The sequence below is a fragment of the Myodes glareolus genome, chromosome 18 (genome assembly GCF_982192425.1).
Source record: "Myodes glareolus chromosome 18, mMyoGla1.1, whole genome shotgun sequence".
Lineage (NCBI taxonomy): Eukaryota > Metazoa > Chordata > Mammalia > Rodentia > Cricetidae > Myodes > Myodes glareolus.
In genome coordinates, this window is record NC_142043.1 from 19,886,437 (window position 1) to 19,906,324 (window position 19,888).

At 47.2% G+C, this 19,888-nt stretch overlaps 1 protein-coding gene across 1 annotated transcript in view; it reads right to left on the reverse strand.

Moving 5' to 3' along the window:
• Positions 1–10,120, reverse strand: part of Tram2 (translocation associated membrane protein 2) — a 76,664-nt gene extending 66,544 nt beyond the window's left edge. The window contains exon 1 of the mRNA XM_048445705.3: positions 9,893–10,120. Within this exon, the coding sequence (XP_048301662.1) occupies positions 9,893–10,012 (120 nt within the window). The 5' untranslated portion in view covers positions 10,013–10,120. The remainder of the gene's footprint in view (positions 1–9,892) is intronic.
• Between the last annotated feature and the right edge of the window lie 9,768 nt (positions 10,121–19,888).

Sequence of the window (19,888 nt, forward strand, 5' to 3'; positions counted from 1 at the left end):
GTAGCACTTCCATGTCAGATGGGATGGCTGATTCTTACTTAAATGCAGGCATCAGAAGAGCATTAAGCACTGATGCAGTGGGCACGGTGGTGCGCATCTGTAATCCAGCACTCAGAAGTGGGTTTCAGGCTAGCATGGACCAGAAGGAGGTCCTATCTTAAAAAAACAAACAAACAAACCTCTACCCTGCCCCTTGTCATCCCCAATAGTGCGTGTGTGGAAGAAAACATGCCACTGTTGGTCAGAGTAGAAAAGGAGAGATGAAGTGGGAAGTAAGGTCAAGCTAGAACACTGGGAGTGGAGGGATAGTGGGAGCAGGGGTAGAGAAAAAGGCAGAGAGAGGGGCAGAAACACACAGAGCGAGGCATCGATCTATCATGAGGTGGGAAGAGTAGTTTTTGAAGTCTAAGGTCCCAGAGTACACCCAAAGAGCCGGGGTGACAAAACGGGGCCTTGCCGAGCAAAGTGCATAGGGCAGTCAGCCCAGGCAGGGACCAGGGTAGCTACTCTGTGCTCTCCCCTGGTCAACCTGGGAGAACACGTTAGGGGTCTGACTATGACTCCTTTTCAATACGGACGTTCTCCTTTCCTACCTGAGTTCAGCTACGCTGCAACCACAAGTCAAACCAAAACTTGAGTGTGACACTGATTCCAGCTCAAATCAAAAAGAGAAGCAGAAGCTTTAATCTAACGGAGGCACCCCTGTGCTCAAGCTAAAGAATGTCACAATCTGGGTGGGTGGAGGAAGGCAGGTTCCTCCTTCAATCCCTTCCTCTTCCTCCCTGGCAGTTTAGGCTCTGCCCTTGTTGTTCAGGCCCATGGTCGGAAGAGGCAGCTGAGCTACAGGGGAGCCAATCTACCCTACTCCCACTCACTCACCTCACCCCCCCCACACACACATACAAAACCAGGGCAGCACAGAGAAGTTAGGGTCTTGTAGGGACCACACAACAATTACAGGAAAAATTCACATCCCAGAGTTCAGCGCTTCTACTATACACCTACCTCCCAGCTGCCTGCATCCACAGGACACGAGCCACCAATCCATCTCTGAGGAAAACTCTCTCGACTTTTTGCCCAAGCTAAAGACAAAACTGCTACTGAACAAAAAGGAAATCAATCCATCAACCATCAAACATTCTTTGCCAGTTCAACATCTCCATTTCACCCAGCAGTCAAAGACTCCATACAGATAAGTTACCCCTTGCCGACTGAGGTCAGAAGGTGATCCAGCACCAATACAAGCTGAAAACATACTCTGAAGTCTAGAAGTATGGGATCTGGAAAGTTCAACTCTGCTCCGAGGTCTGAGGAATTCGTGTCAGCCGGAAGTTGGGTATTGTGGAGCAGACCTTGGGGTTTCCTTTAGAACTCTAAGAATTGCTGGAGGGGAGGCTCATTTTCCCAAGGGCTAGAGATATCCAAGAGGCCCCAGACTGCTCTTAAAACTATCCGTGGTCCCTTTAAGCACGAGCCATGTTCTCACTGACTCAACACCCATTTGGTAAAGATTCCGGCGCTACACTAGGCATTAACCAGAAATCAGTAAGTGCTGATTAACTAAAGAGATCTTCCCTTCATGGAGCAGAGGTCAGCAGGGTTGGGGAGAGAGCTCTAGAAACTCCATCGGTATCTACCCGCTGTCCTGGAGGACACATCTTTCTCCCTCCCTAGCCACAGACGGTTTAGCGCTGGTGGTGTGCCACTCAATAGAATTTCCTGTAAAAATAAAATAAAATAAAAATAAAAAAAATTCTGAGAAGAAAAAGAAGAAACACTCCCTGTGTTAGAACCTTTCTTTATAATGAAGATGTGGAACAGCCTGGGGAAGCAAAACTCTGTGACTGTAAAATCCAGTTTCATTAAAAAGTTCCTTCCCACTGATATGGTGGCTTAGGGTTGCAATTCCGGTAACTGGGAGGCTGAGACAGGAGGACAGCCTTGAGATTAAGGGTAGCCTTGCCACTGGTGAGACTCTACCTCAAACAAGCAAAGAAGCAACAACAAAAATGCAGCAGGGAGCCAGGCATGAAGAAGGGGCAGGTAGTTCTCTATGAGCTGGAGGTCAGCTTGTTCTACACAGCAAGCTTCAGGCCAACCAAGGCTACAGAGGGAGATGGTCTCTCTAAATAAATAAATAAATAATAAACAACAACAAAATCCCAGAGTGGGGTGTAGCACAGAGGCAGAATGCTTGCCTAGCATACACAAAGCCTAGTTTTTCTTTTCAATCCTGGAAACAAAAGTCTTAAAGACACCATATGGCAAGTTAGGGCGACAGGTGAGTCGGTAACCCACATGCCACACAAGCATGAGGACCTAAATTTGGATCTTCAGCACCCACATCAGAGCTGGTCATGGGAGCAAGTCTCTGTAACTGTAAGAAGTGGATCCCGGAGCTCTCAGGCCAGCGATGTTAGCCAGACTGTTAAACTGTGGGTTCAGTGAGAGACCATGACTCCAAAACTAAGGTAGAGAATAGCAGAGGAGGACACTCGGGTTGACTTCCGGCCTTCACACTCATGCACACATATGTGCTCACAGGGACACCCCCCTTCCCCCAACACACAGTCTGTTATGGATGGAACTTTTGATGCCTGCCATCAAAAACTCCTAGGCCGAAAACCTATCCCCAGTGCGATGGCCTTAGAGGTAGGACTTTGAAGGATAATTAATCACAATTACAAAGCCCTCATTATGGGCTTAGTGCCCTTACTAAAGAGATCCCAGAAATCAAGCACCCCTTTCTGTCCTTCCTTCCTTCCCTTCGCTCTGCTACGTAAAGATACAGATTTGCCACTGCAAGCCAGGAAACGGACCTTCCCCCAAAACCAGGTCTGCCAAAATTTACTTGGACTTGAAAACAGTGATAAAGAATTGCTGCTTTCCTAAAGCCCGCAAACCTACGGGATTTTGATAGTAGCCTCTATGACCTGCTCAAAGTAGTAACAGATGTACGGGTGCCAGATGTGCCTGGCAAGTTCTCGTTCGTCTCCCCTAAACCCTGACGCCCACCGCTAGGATGCTAGTTCTTAATAAATGCTCTTCCACCATGCACAGTGGCTTGAGGTTGAGCCCAAGAGTCTAAGGCTGCACCTGTCACACACATCAAGCTTAAGGCCTGACTCTCATCCACAGTTTTCATTACTTTTTCCTCATGGTCCACGGGTTTGAATCTAGGGCTTTGCGCATGCTAGGCAAGCATTCCACCTATGAGCTATATCTCAGCCCATGTTCTGCTTTATAATGCAGGATCTCACTATGCTGCCCAGGCTAGCTTTGAACTCTTAACATTCTGGACTCAGCCTCCTCAGTAGCTAGGTTCACTGGCCTCGACCACCATGGTCAGCTCTGCATCAGCGTTAAGGTACCACATTGGGACTTTATGAGGACAGGAACCCAACCTTCTTCATCTCTGCGTTCCCTGAGCTCACACAAGCACCTCACTGGTACTCTGTCATTTAATAAGCATTTGCCAAATGAATGGGCCCAGCGCTCTTCAGTATCCTATGCTACTTTCAAGACTTCACACAGAGACTGGCATTCAAGGTCAGAGTCTAGAGTTCCAGGCAGAGATACAGAAGATGCACCAGAGATGGACTGGGTGGGCTCCAGGTTTGTGAAACATTTACTTTAATTGTCTGGGACAGATCTCTCAACCTCTTTGGAGGTGGGGCTTATTTTTCCCTTCCGTAAACAGCAGATAATTTCTTAAGTTGCCCTCTAAGGTCATGAACTCATAAAATAGAAACTCATAAAATAGATGTGCCCTTGAGCTATGACCACAGGATTAACTGGATGATAAGTCAGTGAGCCAACTACAACCAGAAGCCTCTTATCTCACACAGATGTTGGATAATGGCAGTGGCAGGCAATGCTCTTGCCCATTCATCTGTGTTCACACAGGACAGACACACCCACTTGGGCCGTTCTTCTTTAGTCTCCTTGAGGGAGATATGAACTTCAATGATCATTCTAGGCAGAAAGGCTTCCCAGTGGAATGTCTCACAGATATTACTTCCAGGTAATAAACAGATCCATTCAGACAAAGGAAAGTAAAGTCGCCTCTGCCTATACTCCACAGACACCCTATTCGTGGAGGCAATGGAGCTGAGTTCTAAACTGCTGAGTTCTTATTTTGGTTCTGACTCTAACTTACAGTGGACGGCCATTGGCCAAATCTCTGCTCGAGAAGCCAAGGCTCTGGATGAGTGCGACATTCCCCAGAAACCATCCCGGTTGCAGGGTGAGGCCAGTGAAACATTTCACAGATGCAAAATGCTGCCAGTCCCTACAGACAAATGAAAGACATCAAGAGGCAATGTGGTAGCCCTCCTCACAACCTCAGGCTCCAACACACTCACCAGAGGGCCCAGAGGACTTGGCACCCCCAACTCACAACCAGGATTCCATTTCCTCTGTTCAAAAGCAAGAAAGGCCATGTGAACTTACACCACCCAGAAGAAACCCTTGCAAAGCTCTTTAAACCACACAGTTAGCTCACAACCTAATCAGCTGTGCCAAAGCTGAGTCTGGTTCTCCTCCACAGCAGGACATCTGAGACAGCGGGGGTAAATCAGGGCAAAGTAACCAAGTACTTGGAGGATAAAGGCCTGCCCCTGAAAGAAGGAGACCTGCTCAGGAGCCCCATTTGTAGTTTTGCTGTTTTCGTCCCCACCCCAGCCCCTCCTTTCTTAAACCATTAGGTACCAATGGATACCAGATACACAGCACTGGATAAGAAGGTTAAGAGATAGGATCAGTAGAGTTTCCCACCACGGCTAGCTAATAGCACAGTGGCCCATTAGAAAGCGTTTCTGCCGTGTGGGAATCCTAATCCGCTCTTATCAGACCTTTGGCTTCATCTCTTATCAGGCTTGGATTGAGAGGTACATCAGCTATACCACTGGATGATTTTCTACAGGATGATTTCTGGGGCCCCTGCCCACAACGAAGCACATTAAAAAAAAAAAAAAAAAAAAAGTCCATGCCTGCCAGAGTGAAGCTTTCACCATAGCAACACATGCTATTCCACAAACAGTCGGGACTGAGTTGCTCTGCTGTGACCAGCCTGGATAGGGCCTCTGAGAAAGAAGCCAGTGAGGGTTCACAGGACAGAAACAGTAAGAGAAGAGACACCTATTTAGCTTCCAGGACGGTTTCCTTGTGGTCTTTATTGCTCCAGAGCTGACACTGGCAGCATCAAGACCCTCTGGAACCCATACCCTGTGTTCTAAGAAGACAAACGTCCGAGAGGAAAAACGTGTTGTGTGTGGCACAGTCACAGCCCAGGGATCCTTTGGGGAAGGGGGAATGAGGGAAGCCAGGGACAGTCATCTAGATGGGAGAATTTAAGAGAAAGGTATTCATTTCAAAGTATGTCATCCCTACAACGACACAGAGCCAGGGCCCTAAATGAGAGGTCTAAGAGTGGAAAGCAGACCCTGAGAGCCAACGGTGACTCGTGCGACTGTGGAAGAATCGGGGAAGCACCCCTGTGCTGGGAGATCTTCAACATATCAGTCTTCATCTTGTACTTGAAGTCAAAATTTCACCAGCTGACCAATAGCATTCTTCACCTTTGCCAAGGGAAGAATAATAAATATTCCCCTACATCCCATAGGTGAGGGTTAAACTGGAATCCTGATCAGGAGAAGCTCAAACACCAAGCTTCTGGTCTGTTGCTCAAATCACTGAGTGTCACATGCAGAAATTCACCCAAGCAGGGCACCCATGAGAATGAGGGAATCCTCCTGGGGGCCTTGAATGTCCGTAGCAGACTGCTGTCTCAAGCCCCTGGACTGGAGGCTAGAGTCAGATATTATAAAAACTGACAGTAAAATCTCCAAAAGTGCATTAGAAATTAGAAAAAGAAAGAAAGAAAGGAAGGAAGGAAGGAAGGAAGGAAGGAAGGAAGGAAGGAAGGAAGGAAGAAAGAAAGAAAGAAAGAAAACAGACCTGGCATCCACAGGTGTACCTATGGGCCACGTACATGCTTCTATTAACCCAAGAGAAGAATCTTTTCACAATGCATAACGTTTCTTTTCACCTAGCATCAGGAGACAGGACTGCCTGTCTGGTTGCAGGTTGTGACACCCACAGGTACGTCCATGAGAATGAACTGGTGCCACAGATCCACGCGCCGCCCCCTCCCCCCAGTCTAAACACTTATGACACCTGCAATGGGCTTCCATTGTATGTGCTGCAGATACTTCTTCCTGACAAGTCTGCCATGGGGTCGGGAACAGGGAAGAAAGCAGTTTCTGGAAGAAAGGAACCACCTCCCACACCTGCCTCAGAAATAAGTTTAAAAGCCCAACCCAGCTACCATTCCCAAACTCCCCTGCATCCTAAACCCTTCCATCCTCATCATGGCCGATACAAACACCAAACACGAAACCGAAAAATGACCCTCAAAACCTCAGAACTATTTCCCCGCCGCTGCAGAAACCGAAGAAGAATCTAGTTTCTGTCTTGAGATGACGGTTTCAAGGTGGTACAGAAATTGCTTCCTCTGCTCCGGGCGCCCCTACTCCTCATTCTCCGGTCGCTAATGAAAGAGTTGCCCTCTTTCCCTGCTTGTTTCGGGCTGGAAACGTGGCACAAGGCACTGGAAGCGAAGGGAAGGGGAGGGGTGGCTACTTTCAAATCTGACTTCTCCACACATCCCAACTGGCCACCCACACCCCAAAGAACCACACTCCGCCTAAGAAAGTTCGAACTGTGGAGAAGAAAACCGGCCTCTAGCACCCGAAGCAGAGTTAAGAAAGAGAAAGCTGGAAAGGAAGGGGGGGGAGATAAAGTTCCACATTCCTGACATTTTTTAGCCAAGTGCAGCGGCTGCACAGAACAGCTCTACTCCAAACAGACATAAGATGGGACAAAACCTGGGATGGGGAAGAAGCTGTCCCTGCCTTGGAAATAAGACAACCCAAAACTAAACTAAAAATGCGTCTGAGTGTGGCTTGGGGGAACAGGGGCCAGACAGTCTTTCATGTGCTCCCAAGAGGAAGTGATCCCAAGGGAAGGAATTTGGCGTCAACATCTCCCTAAAGACAGAACTGAAGCCCTGGGGACCCTGAGAGGGAAATCAAAACCCAGGAGGGCTGCAGAGGTGACTAGCAATGGAAAGTGGACTGGAAATGAAGTCTGTGGCTTGCCAGAGTGTGAGGAGGGGGTACAGGAAACAGCAGAGACTAGGCAGAGGACTTTTGGGAGGGGGTGATGACGGAAGTCACATTCTATTTGAAGAATTAAAATACAGCTTTCCTGGTTCAGCTTCCCAAATCAAGGAACCCTAGCCTGGCCCAAGATTCAAATCCAGGGGTCTGAGGACTTTTATCCCTGCTCCCCTACAGCTCCCTCTGTCCTCACTTCTAGAGAAACCTTCCTACTAGATGTCTACACACACACACACACACACACACACACACACACACACAGCACCACCATCACCACCCTTGGAAAGATCCCAGAAAAAGTCAGTGTCTCCCCAGCCCCTACTTTCCAGAATGGTTCTGTTCTCATTTAGCAATGATAGCAGAGTGTGCTAAGATAACCGATCGCACACATGCAGGCCCACACGTGTGGGTGCACAGCACAAGCACACACACACATACAGACGCAATCTCTTTACAGTCAGTGGGTGAGAATGGACGGTGAAGACCTACTACACACTAGGCACAGATCAGGAAGCTTTGAAGAGGAGGTTCAGGGGAGAGCCCCCTTCCTCCTAAGCCAGCTCAGACAGGTGGTAAGTCCTCAAAGCGTCTTCTGAAAGAAACATCTGTCCTGTGAGTTCCAAAGGGCTAAAGTACTACAGATAAAGATGGGCTGTGGAAAGACTGGCATCTCCTGGCATCTACACCAAATCTGTTCTATGACCCTAAGGCCACTTGAAGGAAAATGGCTTTCTTTTTTTCTCACCTTGGTCCTTTCTCTTCCATCAGGTACTAGCAATGACAATTCCTGACGTCGCAGATTCCACAGACCTAAGGCAAAGGACTTCCCGCAAGGCTAAAGATAGTGAACAAAGGAGGCAGGAATACAAACACTAAGCGTCTCTTTTTGCACAACATGAAGGCAGGAAAACCCAAAAATCTTAACAAATGCTAGAGATAGCAGAGCCAGGGACTAAGCAAGAGGCTGTGGCCAGCTGCGGAGCACATGGCTACGAGGTTTATGATTGACACACGTGTCATTCCAACCCTACCCTTCAAGAACTGGAGCAAGGCCCTGAGAAGTCTCTTAGAATGGAGGACAACAAAATAGACATAAAGCAAACGCTAAGCAGAGCAGGTCCTCTGCTTTCTCATTAAGCCACTATGTTAAACAATAAGAAGGATCCAGGAGCAAGAAACAGATTCTGTCATTGATAGGGAAGAAGGGCTTTTGTTGGTAATACAGCCTTACAACCGCTGTAAGGAAGGCAGGTTTTAATGGCTTCTTCAATGATGGAGAAACTGAGGCTGCAAGGGAACATTCTTCTCCAAAAGCTCAAGGGAAACATGAGGGGAGGGGAAGGGAGGAAAAGGGAGGAAAGGGGAGCGGAGGGGTAGGAAAGGGGAGGGGAGGGGAGGGGAGGGGAGAGAACTGATAGTATTACTGATAGAGTGTGGACCCCAGTCACAGCTTCTCTCCTGCAAACCCTACAGCCTGGCCAAGGGCATGCATCCAGCCAAGAGCTGGCCACCAGAAGAGGCACAAAACTACTAGAGGGCAGGTTCATGAGCCAAATAGGACCTATGTCAGTAACAGAGGGGAGACGTGCGGGTAGCTGTAGGGATGGTTAGGCAACTTTTAAATGGTATGGCTTCTTAATATCCTTTAGAATGCAGATCAGCAACCTTACCCCGAAGGGAGGACAGGAACTTCAGGACCTGGAGGCTACAGTGAGAGCGAGGGAGTGGATCACATCACACACACACACACACACACACACACACACACACACGCACACACCACAGCAAACCCATACTCAGTGTCCTCCAGTCCTCACTTTTCAGTATCATCGTTTTTCCTACTCTGTAGTAGGGACCACCAGCCCCTTGGATTCTGACCCCTTGGTTTACACAGACAGTTCTGAGGCCTACACCAGCACACTGCTCAATTTAGAGCTCCATTCTCTGCTCCCACCCAATTCGCCTGCAGCTACAAGAGAATCACCTTTCACCTAAAAGCAGAGGGTATCCCCGCCCCTCTCCTCGAACCTGCAAAGGAGGATGAGGCTCTGGGTCTAATTCACACATCCGTCCACAGGGAGAGACCAACAGACCAAAGGATATCTTAAAACTAACCCTTTAGCTCACAATTAAAGAGAGGTTGGTCGCAGAAGGCCCCCTGGAATGGAGGCAGGGCCACATGTGAACACCTGGAGCAAGCTCCAGAAGTTAGGATGAAGAACGCCCAGAAAGCCACAGCGAAAGGTGAAGGGTTAGGGTCCCTCCCACTGGAAGAACCTAGAAGATCTGGCGGCCCCCACTTGGGAGGAGTGGGGATTGTGCAATTACTGTGGATCTGGGAGTCTCCCAGCTTGGCACCAGGACACCAGAAAGGAAACCCCAGTCCTGGGGCCAAGAAGGCAGCGCTGCGATTGGTTCGAGGCCAGGCGTGGGTTTCAGAGATGCAGAGAGACAGTTGCAGGGTACCATGGGTGCCCAAGGGGGCGACATAGCATGGCATGGCCCGAACAGCCAGGAGCTAGGGGTGCTTGTCCATAGTGTCCTAGGTCCAGGCCAGGGTGGATACAGTGCACAAAGCCAGAGGTGCAGATGACGTGCGGGACAGCCAGGCACGCTCCAGGCCAGATGAGGTCAGGGAATCCCTGTCTTCACCGCGGTGTCCTGGAGATGGGACCGCCTGCCCCTGCAGTACCCCTCCCCGCTCTACTCACCTCGAACATAAGCCCGATGAGGACGCAGAGCACCAAGCAGAAGCCGATGTCTGCATGGTTGTGGATGACGAACTCCTGGCTGAAGAGCGGGTAACTTTTCGTCCTCCTACGGAAAGCCATGGCAGCGGGCGTGCACTGCTTGCGGGGGCCCGCACCCTCGCTCGTTCAGCAGCCGCAGCGAAAACTTCTCCTCCGGCCCGGCCCGGTCCGCCCGCCAGCCCCGCTGCCCAGCGCGGAACAACTTCGGGCCCCGCCCCCTTCCTCCGACCGCCCCGCCCCCGGCCTGCCGCCCGGAACCGCCCCTGGCCACAGCCCGTTCCCCGCCGCGGCCGCACAGGCGCGGACCTCTGGCCACGCCTCCTTCCTTCGACCGCCCCGCCCCCTGGCCGCAAAGGCGCGCGCTCCAACCACGCCCCCGTCCTCCGTCCGTCCCGCCCCCAAACCCCAGCAGCGAGCGCCGCCGACCACGCCCCCTAAGCGAGCCGGGAGTACTTAACCCTCGGGCCGTACCCAGGTTGCGGTTTCTGCCGGGGTACACCGGGGTGATCATCGCTGAGACGCGGAATAGAAGCCCTGTCCTCCCGCTCCGAGAGGAGGCGGTGCCCGCGCAGCCGGACAGGAAGTGGGCCGAGATCCCACTCCTCGCTCCCAGCTTCTTCCTCCGCAGGATGGGCCCGGAGCGGGAAGCTTTGTGCTGGCCTGCTTGCTGGCCTCAGCCCCGCACTGGACCTTCAAAGAATGCTTAGCTACTCCAATGTTTGAGGGCTTGCACAAGGCTAGGTTCAACCGCTCAGAACCTCCCTGCAGCTCCCCAAAGGCCCTGCCCTTGTAGGGCCTACTTTACAATGGGGTGCAAGTAGCCAAGGTTTGACACAAACCCCCATTTTAAGAGACCGGGTGTTACCCTGAATTAGTTTTCCAAGACTCACCCAAAATCTACTAATCAGTATTAATTGATCAGAAGTGGAAGAATAAACACTGAAGAAACAAAAAAACTTTCTCATCCAAAGTTTTCATTTAATCATTAAGTTTTTAAAATACTTCCGGAAGGACAAAAGATCTTTTAAAATAAATTATACTGGCAAATATTGGATTTAATCCTGCCAGTAATTGAGGAGCAACTAATCACTTCTAAATGTACAGAAATGCAAAATGAACAAAGAATTGTTTAATTTCTTTTTTAAAATTAGTTCCACAGTTATTTCACTTCTGAGTAAATATGAGTTGGCAAAAAAATGGCAGAGTATGAGTGCAACTGGAACTGAATGGAGTTCTTCAAACTCCCAGGGAAACAGAAAAAGCATATTAATGCCTATATTGAACTACCTGGTGTGTCAAAGTAGTGTGTCAAGACTGTGTGTGTGTGTGTGTGTGTGTGATGTATAGGGGGTGCACATGCATGAGCTCACACGTTAGAACGTTTTCATGCAGGTATTCACTCCATGTGGAGGTCAGCTGACCCGGCAGGCCTCACCTTCCACCTTGTTGATCCATGGTCTCTTCTTGTTGGTTTTCTGACTATGTAGCCCAGGCTAGCTACTCCTCTTGCTTCTGAACACTTTTCTGTCTCCACCTCCCTTCCCCCAGTAGAAATGCTCCTGCTACGTGGCCAACTCTTACACTGCTTCTGGGGATTCAAACTTAGGTTCTCATGCTTGCATAACTGTGCAATCATTTCACTCACTGAGCCGGCCCCCCAACCAAGACTCTTCTTAAACAGGTTCCCAGCCTTTCGAAGAACAAAAGGATTAAGAACTCTGGAGTGACTTGACTTACTATGTTAACATGTTCTAATGGTCAAAATTGCAACCCAGGCAATCAGTCTGAGCCCTGGGAAACTGAATTCTTAAAAAATGAAAGCTGGAATCTTAGTACTTGAAATGACACTGCCTAACTGTCCTCCACATTCCACACGATCTGTAGGAATTTCCTTCAAATGCGCAATAGTGTCAATCTAACATCAAAACTTTAGATCAAAACCCCTGGGAAAACAAACAGTAGTGCTTCCCCATTTATAAATAAGACACTTGAAATAAAAGAGATGGCTTAGACGATACTCTTGCTGCTGGTAGCCAGTCCTTCTCCCTTTGAAATACAGTTGAGAAGTCAGATATAAAATTCTAAGATGATGTTTGATAGTGAGTGCATCGCAATGACACCAGTAGAGGAAGTGCTGAAAGTTGCCTTCAACCATCTTGGTTGTCTCTAAACTGCCCAAACCATCTTAATACAAGCAATGAGTTAAACATTTCCCCAAATATTTTTTTTAATTTTTGTTTTCTTGAGACAGATTTCTCTGTGCAACAGTTCTGGCGGTCCTAGAACTCCCTTTGTAGACCAGGCTGGCCTCGAACTCACAGAGATTTGCCTGCCTCTGCCTCCTAAATACAGCGATTAAAGGCGTATGCCTCCGCTGCCCAGCTCCCTGTACTCTCAATACACACTGATACTGAAAACTGACGGCATCCCACATTTTGCAAAAACTTTGCAAGCCTATTCCCAGCTCTTCTTATTCACTCAGAGTCCTGTAAATTCTTATGGCAGAATCTCTCTCACCAATCCTCATCTCCATCATTCTACACATGACCCTCACATATCACCAATGCATTTCTCTACCTTCGTTATTATCCTGTTTATCACCCATTTCGTCTGGAATGGCCATGGGCATCTACCAGGTGGCAAACACCTTAGTTACAAGAACAAAGACATATGACAACCTAGGCGTGGTGGGTTTATATGTCTTCAAATCCAAATGTGGGTTAAACTTCCCTTGACCGTAGGCTAGACTTCACAGACAGAGGTTCCTAACCTGCCCAGACCCCCAGCCATTCAGTCCCAAGTAAACACAGAGGCTCATATTAATTATAAACTGTTTGGCCTATTGCTTGGGCTCATTACTAACTAGCCCTTATGACTTAAATCCACCCATAGTTCTTGTCTATGCTTAACCATGTGGCTTGGTACCTTTTCGCAGTGAGGTATTCTCTTCTTGCTTCCTCTGCGTCTGGCTGGTGACTGCCTTTCTGCATATCCTCTTCCCAGAATTTTAGTCTGGTTTTTTGCCTGACTATTGGCCAATCAGCATTTTGTCACACCAATATGAGTGACAAATCTTTACAGAGTACAAGAGCATTATCCCACAGGAAGACTTACTGGGGTTACTTCTAACAGAAAATGGTATATGATTTTTTTTTCTTTTCCCTCCAATACTAGGTTATAAAAGGTCTTTTGAGTTTCTCCTTCAGTTTGGATCAGCCTCTCTGGGAGAAACCAGCTGCCATATTTTGTGTATGCTCAAAGATATATAGTAAGAGTTCACCTAGCAACATCTGAAATCTGTTGCCAGTAACCAGTGCTGGCATCGTACATGCGAAGAAGCAATTTTGAAAGCAAATTGTTCAACCCTATGAGTCCTGTAGCTACCCTCTTGACCACAGTCTGTAAACCACCCTGAGCTAGAACTGACCAGGTGTAAGCCACGCCTACATTCCTGACCCACTGGAATGATAAGATAATAAGAATTTGATATCTAAAGGCATTAAATCTCGTCATTTGTTTTGTAGCAACAGGTAACTATTACACATTGCTGGAGCTTCTAGTACTTCTTAGAAAATAAAGACATCATTACAATTGAATGGGATGGTAGGGACCATCTAATAATTTGTAATATGTACACTATATAAAGACTCATTTTGATCATGCTCTAAAAAGAAGATGACATTTGGGCTGGGGCTTTATCTGCACACATTTTACTGATAGAGAATGCAGGCCATGTGCGGAGGCGCACATCTGTTTTTCAGCCCTCTGGAGGCTGACACAGGAAGACTGAGAGTTCAAGACCAGCCTGAGCTACTTAGATAGATTTTCTTTTAAAACAAAATGGGAGAGGGAAAGAGGCAGGGGGAGAGAGGGGGCGTGGAATAAATTTGAAGAGAGATAGAGTTGGATTGAGAATTGTGCTAAGGATTGTGACTTTATTCTGCAACAATGGGAAATCTTAAAACATGCTTGCATCCCAACACTGAAGAGGCAAAGGCAGGAGGATTACTATGAGTTTCAGGCCAGCCTGGGCTACTTAGTTTGTTCTAGCCTAGACAGGATTACTGATTGAGAACCTGTAAAATAAATTGTTTTAAAAAGAAGAAAAACTCTGATATAGAAGAGGGACCTCAGCGTGGGCAGCCATGCAGGTACCTCTGGAAGTGGGGGAATAATAACCCCTTACATATACATCTGCAGATGCCCTGTGAGGAAGAGCGGCAGTGATTGCCAATCTCTTCTTCTGGCTGTCCCAAGACACAATGATGCCCAGGGGCCACGTAATTAGTGGGTGGCAAACCTGGACTTAGACGCTTGAGTCCATCTCTCGGGGCCTAGTCTCAGGTGATGGTCCACACTGCTGCCTGGGAAGCCTTCTAAGGATCTCACTGTATGGACTCAGTGCTGGCTGCCCACAGTTTGACTACATCAAAGGCTATCTCATCATCCCCTCTAAAGCTCTGGGAAGAGCACAGAAGAGGAGGTAGAAAGAACATAAGACTGAGTTTGGGGCCGATGTCTTCTGGGTATGACATAGCAGGCCCAACTCTGAATTCACCGCAGCTGCATTTATATGCACAGGGCCTGCACAAGATTGGACGCTAACATTTTACTAGGGATGGGGGAGGGGGCCATGACACCTCACTCCTCCCACTGGCAATGAATGGTCATTGGGGGAGGGGTGTCTTCTTCAGTGGTGCAGCCATGGGTAAGTTGCCCTAGCTCTACAAAATAACCTCCCAGCCTTGCTCAGTAAACAGCTGCAATTAAACCTAGGGGGCCACAAACAAAGGAGCACCAAAAAGCAACAGAGAGACTTGTGAAAAAGAAGGGTTCCAGCAGAAGAGGAAGAAGGATAAGGGAGGGGACTAAAGGGTAAAAGTGATTAAAATTCATCATATAAATGTGTGGAACTGCCAAACAATAAAACAATTAAAAGTTATCTAAATCGGGTCGATTTCAATTTCCCAAAGGTCTGATAGTTGCCAGTCCCTGTATCTTTGCTTGCCTCCGCGCCTGAGTTCCTTATCCCTTTGCCTAGATGGACAGCATCCTTCGAGACAGTGATACTGCATCCTTGGCTAAGTTTCCGTACTCCAGTCTGGTGGCATCCTCAGCACCGTGTATTTACCTCCCCAATAGCGCCAAGGGCTCCTGCATTAGGTGTGCATGCCTCTGCATTCCACGCTGAATGGTGTGGCCTTTATAGGGCAGTATTATGGGGTGGATATGAAGTATCCCCTCAAAAAGCTCTTATGGTGATGCCTTGGGCCCCGGCTGCTGCTGTCATACAGAGGTGATGAGACAGAAGATGACAGTTGTACCAGTGGGTTAATCCACTGAAGAGTTCAAAGCAGAACAGAATAGTAAGGGGTAGGCACTAGCTGGAGAAATTAAGTCACCAAGGGCGTATCTTCTCCCTGGAGAATTCTTGCTTCCTGCTTCCAGTGGCCATGAAGTGAGCCGTTTGGCTGCTCCATAGCTATCTGCCAAGCTTTGGAGCCTCATCAGACTCACAGAAACGATAGAGCCTGCCACCCCCCTGCGGAGCACACCCCCACCCCCCACCCCCGCCAAGCAGGATCCTAAACAAGCTCTTCCTCCTTTGAACTCGTTCTTGAAGTAGAGAAAGAGATGGCAGGGCAAGAACGTCACCCTAGATGGCTGTCACGTTGATAGAGAGTGAAGCCCAGGAATCCCACATCTGGGAAGTGTTGAATTCATGATCGAAGGACAGACGATTCTGCTGTGGACTCTATAAAAGCTGACCACTGACCACTGCTTCTAGCCTTGTCTACTTGGAGCACATCACACCCTCCCCGCCCCCTTTCCTGACAGGGTCCTGTCTACCCTGGAACTCACTCTGTAGACCAGGCTGGCATTGAACTCACAGAGATCCAGCTGACTCTGTCCCCAGATTGCTGGAATTAAAGACGTGCTCCACGCCTGGCCTCACAGCATGCTTTTTTCGTTGATGAAGATTTTCCATCCATCGTCAGTAACCACAGGTGCCCCTAGAAGAGGAAAGTGTACTTCCTCACATAAAGTCAGGAGGCAGTTCATTCCCAGGAATAAAGAAAGCATCTAAGGTTCGGGTTTCACTGTCTTTCCATCTGGGAACATGATATTTGCTTCTGTCTCAGGTTTGTCCATCATGGTCACAAAGCGGCTGCCACAGCTCCAGGCATTCTGTCCTTCAACCAAGGATAACTCAGACCATAAGGCTCAAAATTCAGACAAGAAGGAAAGGAGTAATTTGAGGAGTGACGGGAACTCACCCAGAAACCCCAGGCTTCTCATAACCTATTGGCCAGAATCACCTTCCAAATGTACTCCTAAAACAAGCACTGACAGACTTGATTAGACTAACATCTCCAAGAACACATCCTCAGGGAGGCTGAGACATCCAGAGGTGAAGAAACTCTGCAGTTTGCAGGTCCCCAAAGTATCACAACTTAGGGAAATTCATGGTATAACAGGGATCAGAGTGTGCTGGCAGTGGTCACTTCCCGGGACAAGTAATAAGGGTCTGTGGGTAGCTAGGAAGAGGATTTTTAAACAGCAATAAGCCTGTAAATGCAATGTAATTCTTGAACTAACGCACAACAGAAGAGAGATTATGCTGGAAACACTGGAGAAGACCACATAAAGTCTGTCTTTGGTTAACCATGATGTGCCAGTGTTCGTATTTGTTTTAGTTAATAGACAATGGCTGTGTAAACCTAAAGGAAGATACATGAGAACTCTCCATACTAGATTTCCAACTTTTCTGCCAACCTAAAATTGTTCAAACTACGATTTTTTTTTTTTTTACTTCTCTGCTTTTGTTATTTTTTTTACTTCTCTGCTTTTGTTATTGCATGGACTGCCCATTATAAGCAACGTTAGGGATAACCTAGTTCCTTTCCTTCCCTCAAATATTCTTCTCTACATTCTAAATGACTGTTAGAGGTACTGTTATGGGTGATTTGTTTCATTTTAAGTGCGATCCTTTGGCTTCGTTTGGTTTTGGAGACAGAGTTCCACCATGTGGCCAAGGCTGGCCAAGGGCTTCCTGGAATTACATATAGTCACCACCACACCTGGCCTTCATCGGTATTTAACCTTTAATTTAGCACATATTATTACTTATCCTTTGATAAACACTGTCTTCTGTACCCAATTTAGCCCTATGACGTGTGTCACCTAGTCACTGGGATGCACAGTCTCAAATGCCCACGGTCATCTTACCTAACTGGAATCATCTGTGCTATAAACTCTACGGTACTGCATGTTCTTGCATTTCAGTTACAAGTTGAAAACACAGAAGTTACCCTATTTCTATCCGTCCTCCACAGCTCAATCTTTCATTTGTAGTCAAATTTCTAATTCTAAGAGTTGTTTCCTGGGAAACATTACATTTATTTATATTTCTGTAATTCTTTTATTTGTCACGTCATAGAGAGATGCAAGGTGTCCCTCATGGTCTGCCCCAGGTATCAAATAGACTACGTATAAGAGAGAGGTGATTAAGACCCCAATGCATTAGCAGCTACCTTAAATGTCATATATCCACTCTCTCACTTTAGAGACAGGAAAAGGAGGACCCAGAAATTTGCTGTTACTAATAAGGATCTGGAGAGGTGGCTGAGTGCAGCGCTCCCCTGCATGCTGGCATGTCACTCCCAGCACCGACTGCATCCAGTGCTAGCTCCCTCTTAGCAGACAGGCAGCCGCTCAGACACATGAACTTCCTTATTTAGCACAGCCTAGTGAGTCAGTACCAGCCTAAGGCATGGGAAGCAGTTCTCCTGACAGCTCCAGGACACTAGCCACTGCCCCTCATTTCCTCTTTCCAGAAGAATTCCAGGTGACAAACGACTGTATGGCCTGACCTTCAGATAGGAAGAGGGCTGCCTGTTTAGAAAGGGCTACAACCCTGTGTTCGAGATGAGTAAACCAGTAAGATTTCCCACCACAAAACAAATACTAACACACATCTGTGAAGCCAGCCAACAATTTAAGACACCAAGTTCTTCAAATTACTGGATCATTTTGATGGGTGGGAAAGAAAAACATATTGTGAGCCTAAATCTGCCCAATAAACTATTTAACCTTAGTTTTCCTATGTATGGGGAGAAAGTAGGAAACAATCAGAGTTACGCTGCAATGGAGTGGGCTGTCACACTGAGGAGAAACTGCAGTAGAAGAGGCCCCCTGACCAAACTTGGCTGCTGTACCACGCTTCTCAGAGCAACTTTTTTTAGACTGCAGGGAAACTTAGATGCCATCTTGACTAAAGTTAAACTTCTCCTCCACATTTATCCCACCATCTCTGCTCTAATCTCTGCCCAGTGCTGAGGAAATATTTATTTAGTTGTAAATTATAAGGCGTGGGCACTGTGTGTAAAAAACAAAAACAAAAACAAAAAAACAGGCTCTGTTTTGCACCGATGATACCTTTTATAGCAATTAGTCAGGCGTATCCCAAGACTCCCTGGATTAGTAACTGACCTCTTGCCCCACTCTGGGATAAGCAAATAGATGAATAAAAGAATTCATTGATGTATGGAAAGATAGACAGATGGACAGACAGACAGACAGATAGATATAGGTAGGTAGGCACATAGATAGATAGATAGATAGATAGATAGATAGATAGATAGATAGATAGATAGATAGATAGATGATAGATAGATAGATAGATAGATAGATAAATAGATGTAGGTAGGCACATAGACAGATAGACAGACAGACAGACAGACAGGTATAGGTAGGTAGGTAGATAGATAGATAGATAGATAGATAGATAGATAGATAGATAGATAGATAGATGTAGGGAGGCACATAGACAAATAGATAGACAGACAGAGAAAGGCAGACAGATGAGGGATCCACAGATGGGTGGATGAATGGACTGATATTTTGGATGGATGGGCAGAAGGTTGGGTATATCAGTGGGTACAGAGATAAATGAGTAAATGAATGGCTGAATAATGGGTGGTTGTATATATGGAAGAGCTGGCATATTGGATCAGTGTGTACTCATCCATTTTATTGCATTTTTACAGTGGTACGCAGAGTACTTGCATAGTGAAGGAACCTCAAAGGATTCTGCTCTCCCTCAGGAGACAAGTCCAGGACTAAAGCTATGTTGACACTTAATAGAAGTTTGACTTCAGGTGGACTTTAAACCTGAAAGGCAGGCATCACAGCTTTCTATCTCTGCACCTTAGTTAGTAACCTATTCTCTGCCACATGCTACAGGCAAAATGGAAAACAGAATGAGTGATTCAAGAAACTCAAGAGATTTCTCCATTGATACTAAGCTCAACCCCACACTTGACTTTAGTGTATGTGCTAAAATTAAAGCACCATTATAAATTAACTAAGCCTGACATAGTAAGTAACTCATGGCTATCATCCCAACACTTCAGAGGCTGGAGCTGTAGTATTGCTTTATGTATGAAGTCAATCTGAGCTACGTAGTAAGTTGTAGGCCAGGCTGGGATACATAGTGAGAGAGAATTTACCTCAGAATTAACTAATTAATTGGGCATCCAGGAGACCCCACTGATGGTATAAAACTTTCCTGAATGTTTAGAACTTTAGATCTGGGCTGGAGAGATGTCTCAGTTGTTAAAGGCTAGGCTTACTACCCCCCAAAAGAAAAAGCCACTAGACCTTTTCTATTTGTTTTTTTTTCCCCTTTGGTAGCAATTAGCTGGTCATACTATCTCTGTCTGTCTTAACTCTTTGTTGAAGAGGCTATGCATTGGGCAGGGCCAGACACTTCTCTGACTAAGATGATGGATTCTTGCTGAGACACAGGCAAGGGTCTTTTCCGCAGGAATCATTGTCGGGAAGAACTCAGATCCCAGTCTCTGATCCCAGCAGCTTCCCAGCAGCCCCCACTCCTGATTCTATGGGAATTCCTCACTTTGTCCAGTGAATTTCTGAAAACTGAACAGGCACCAA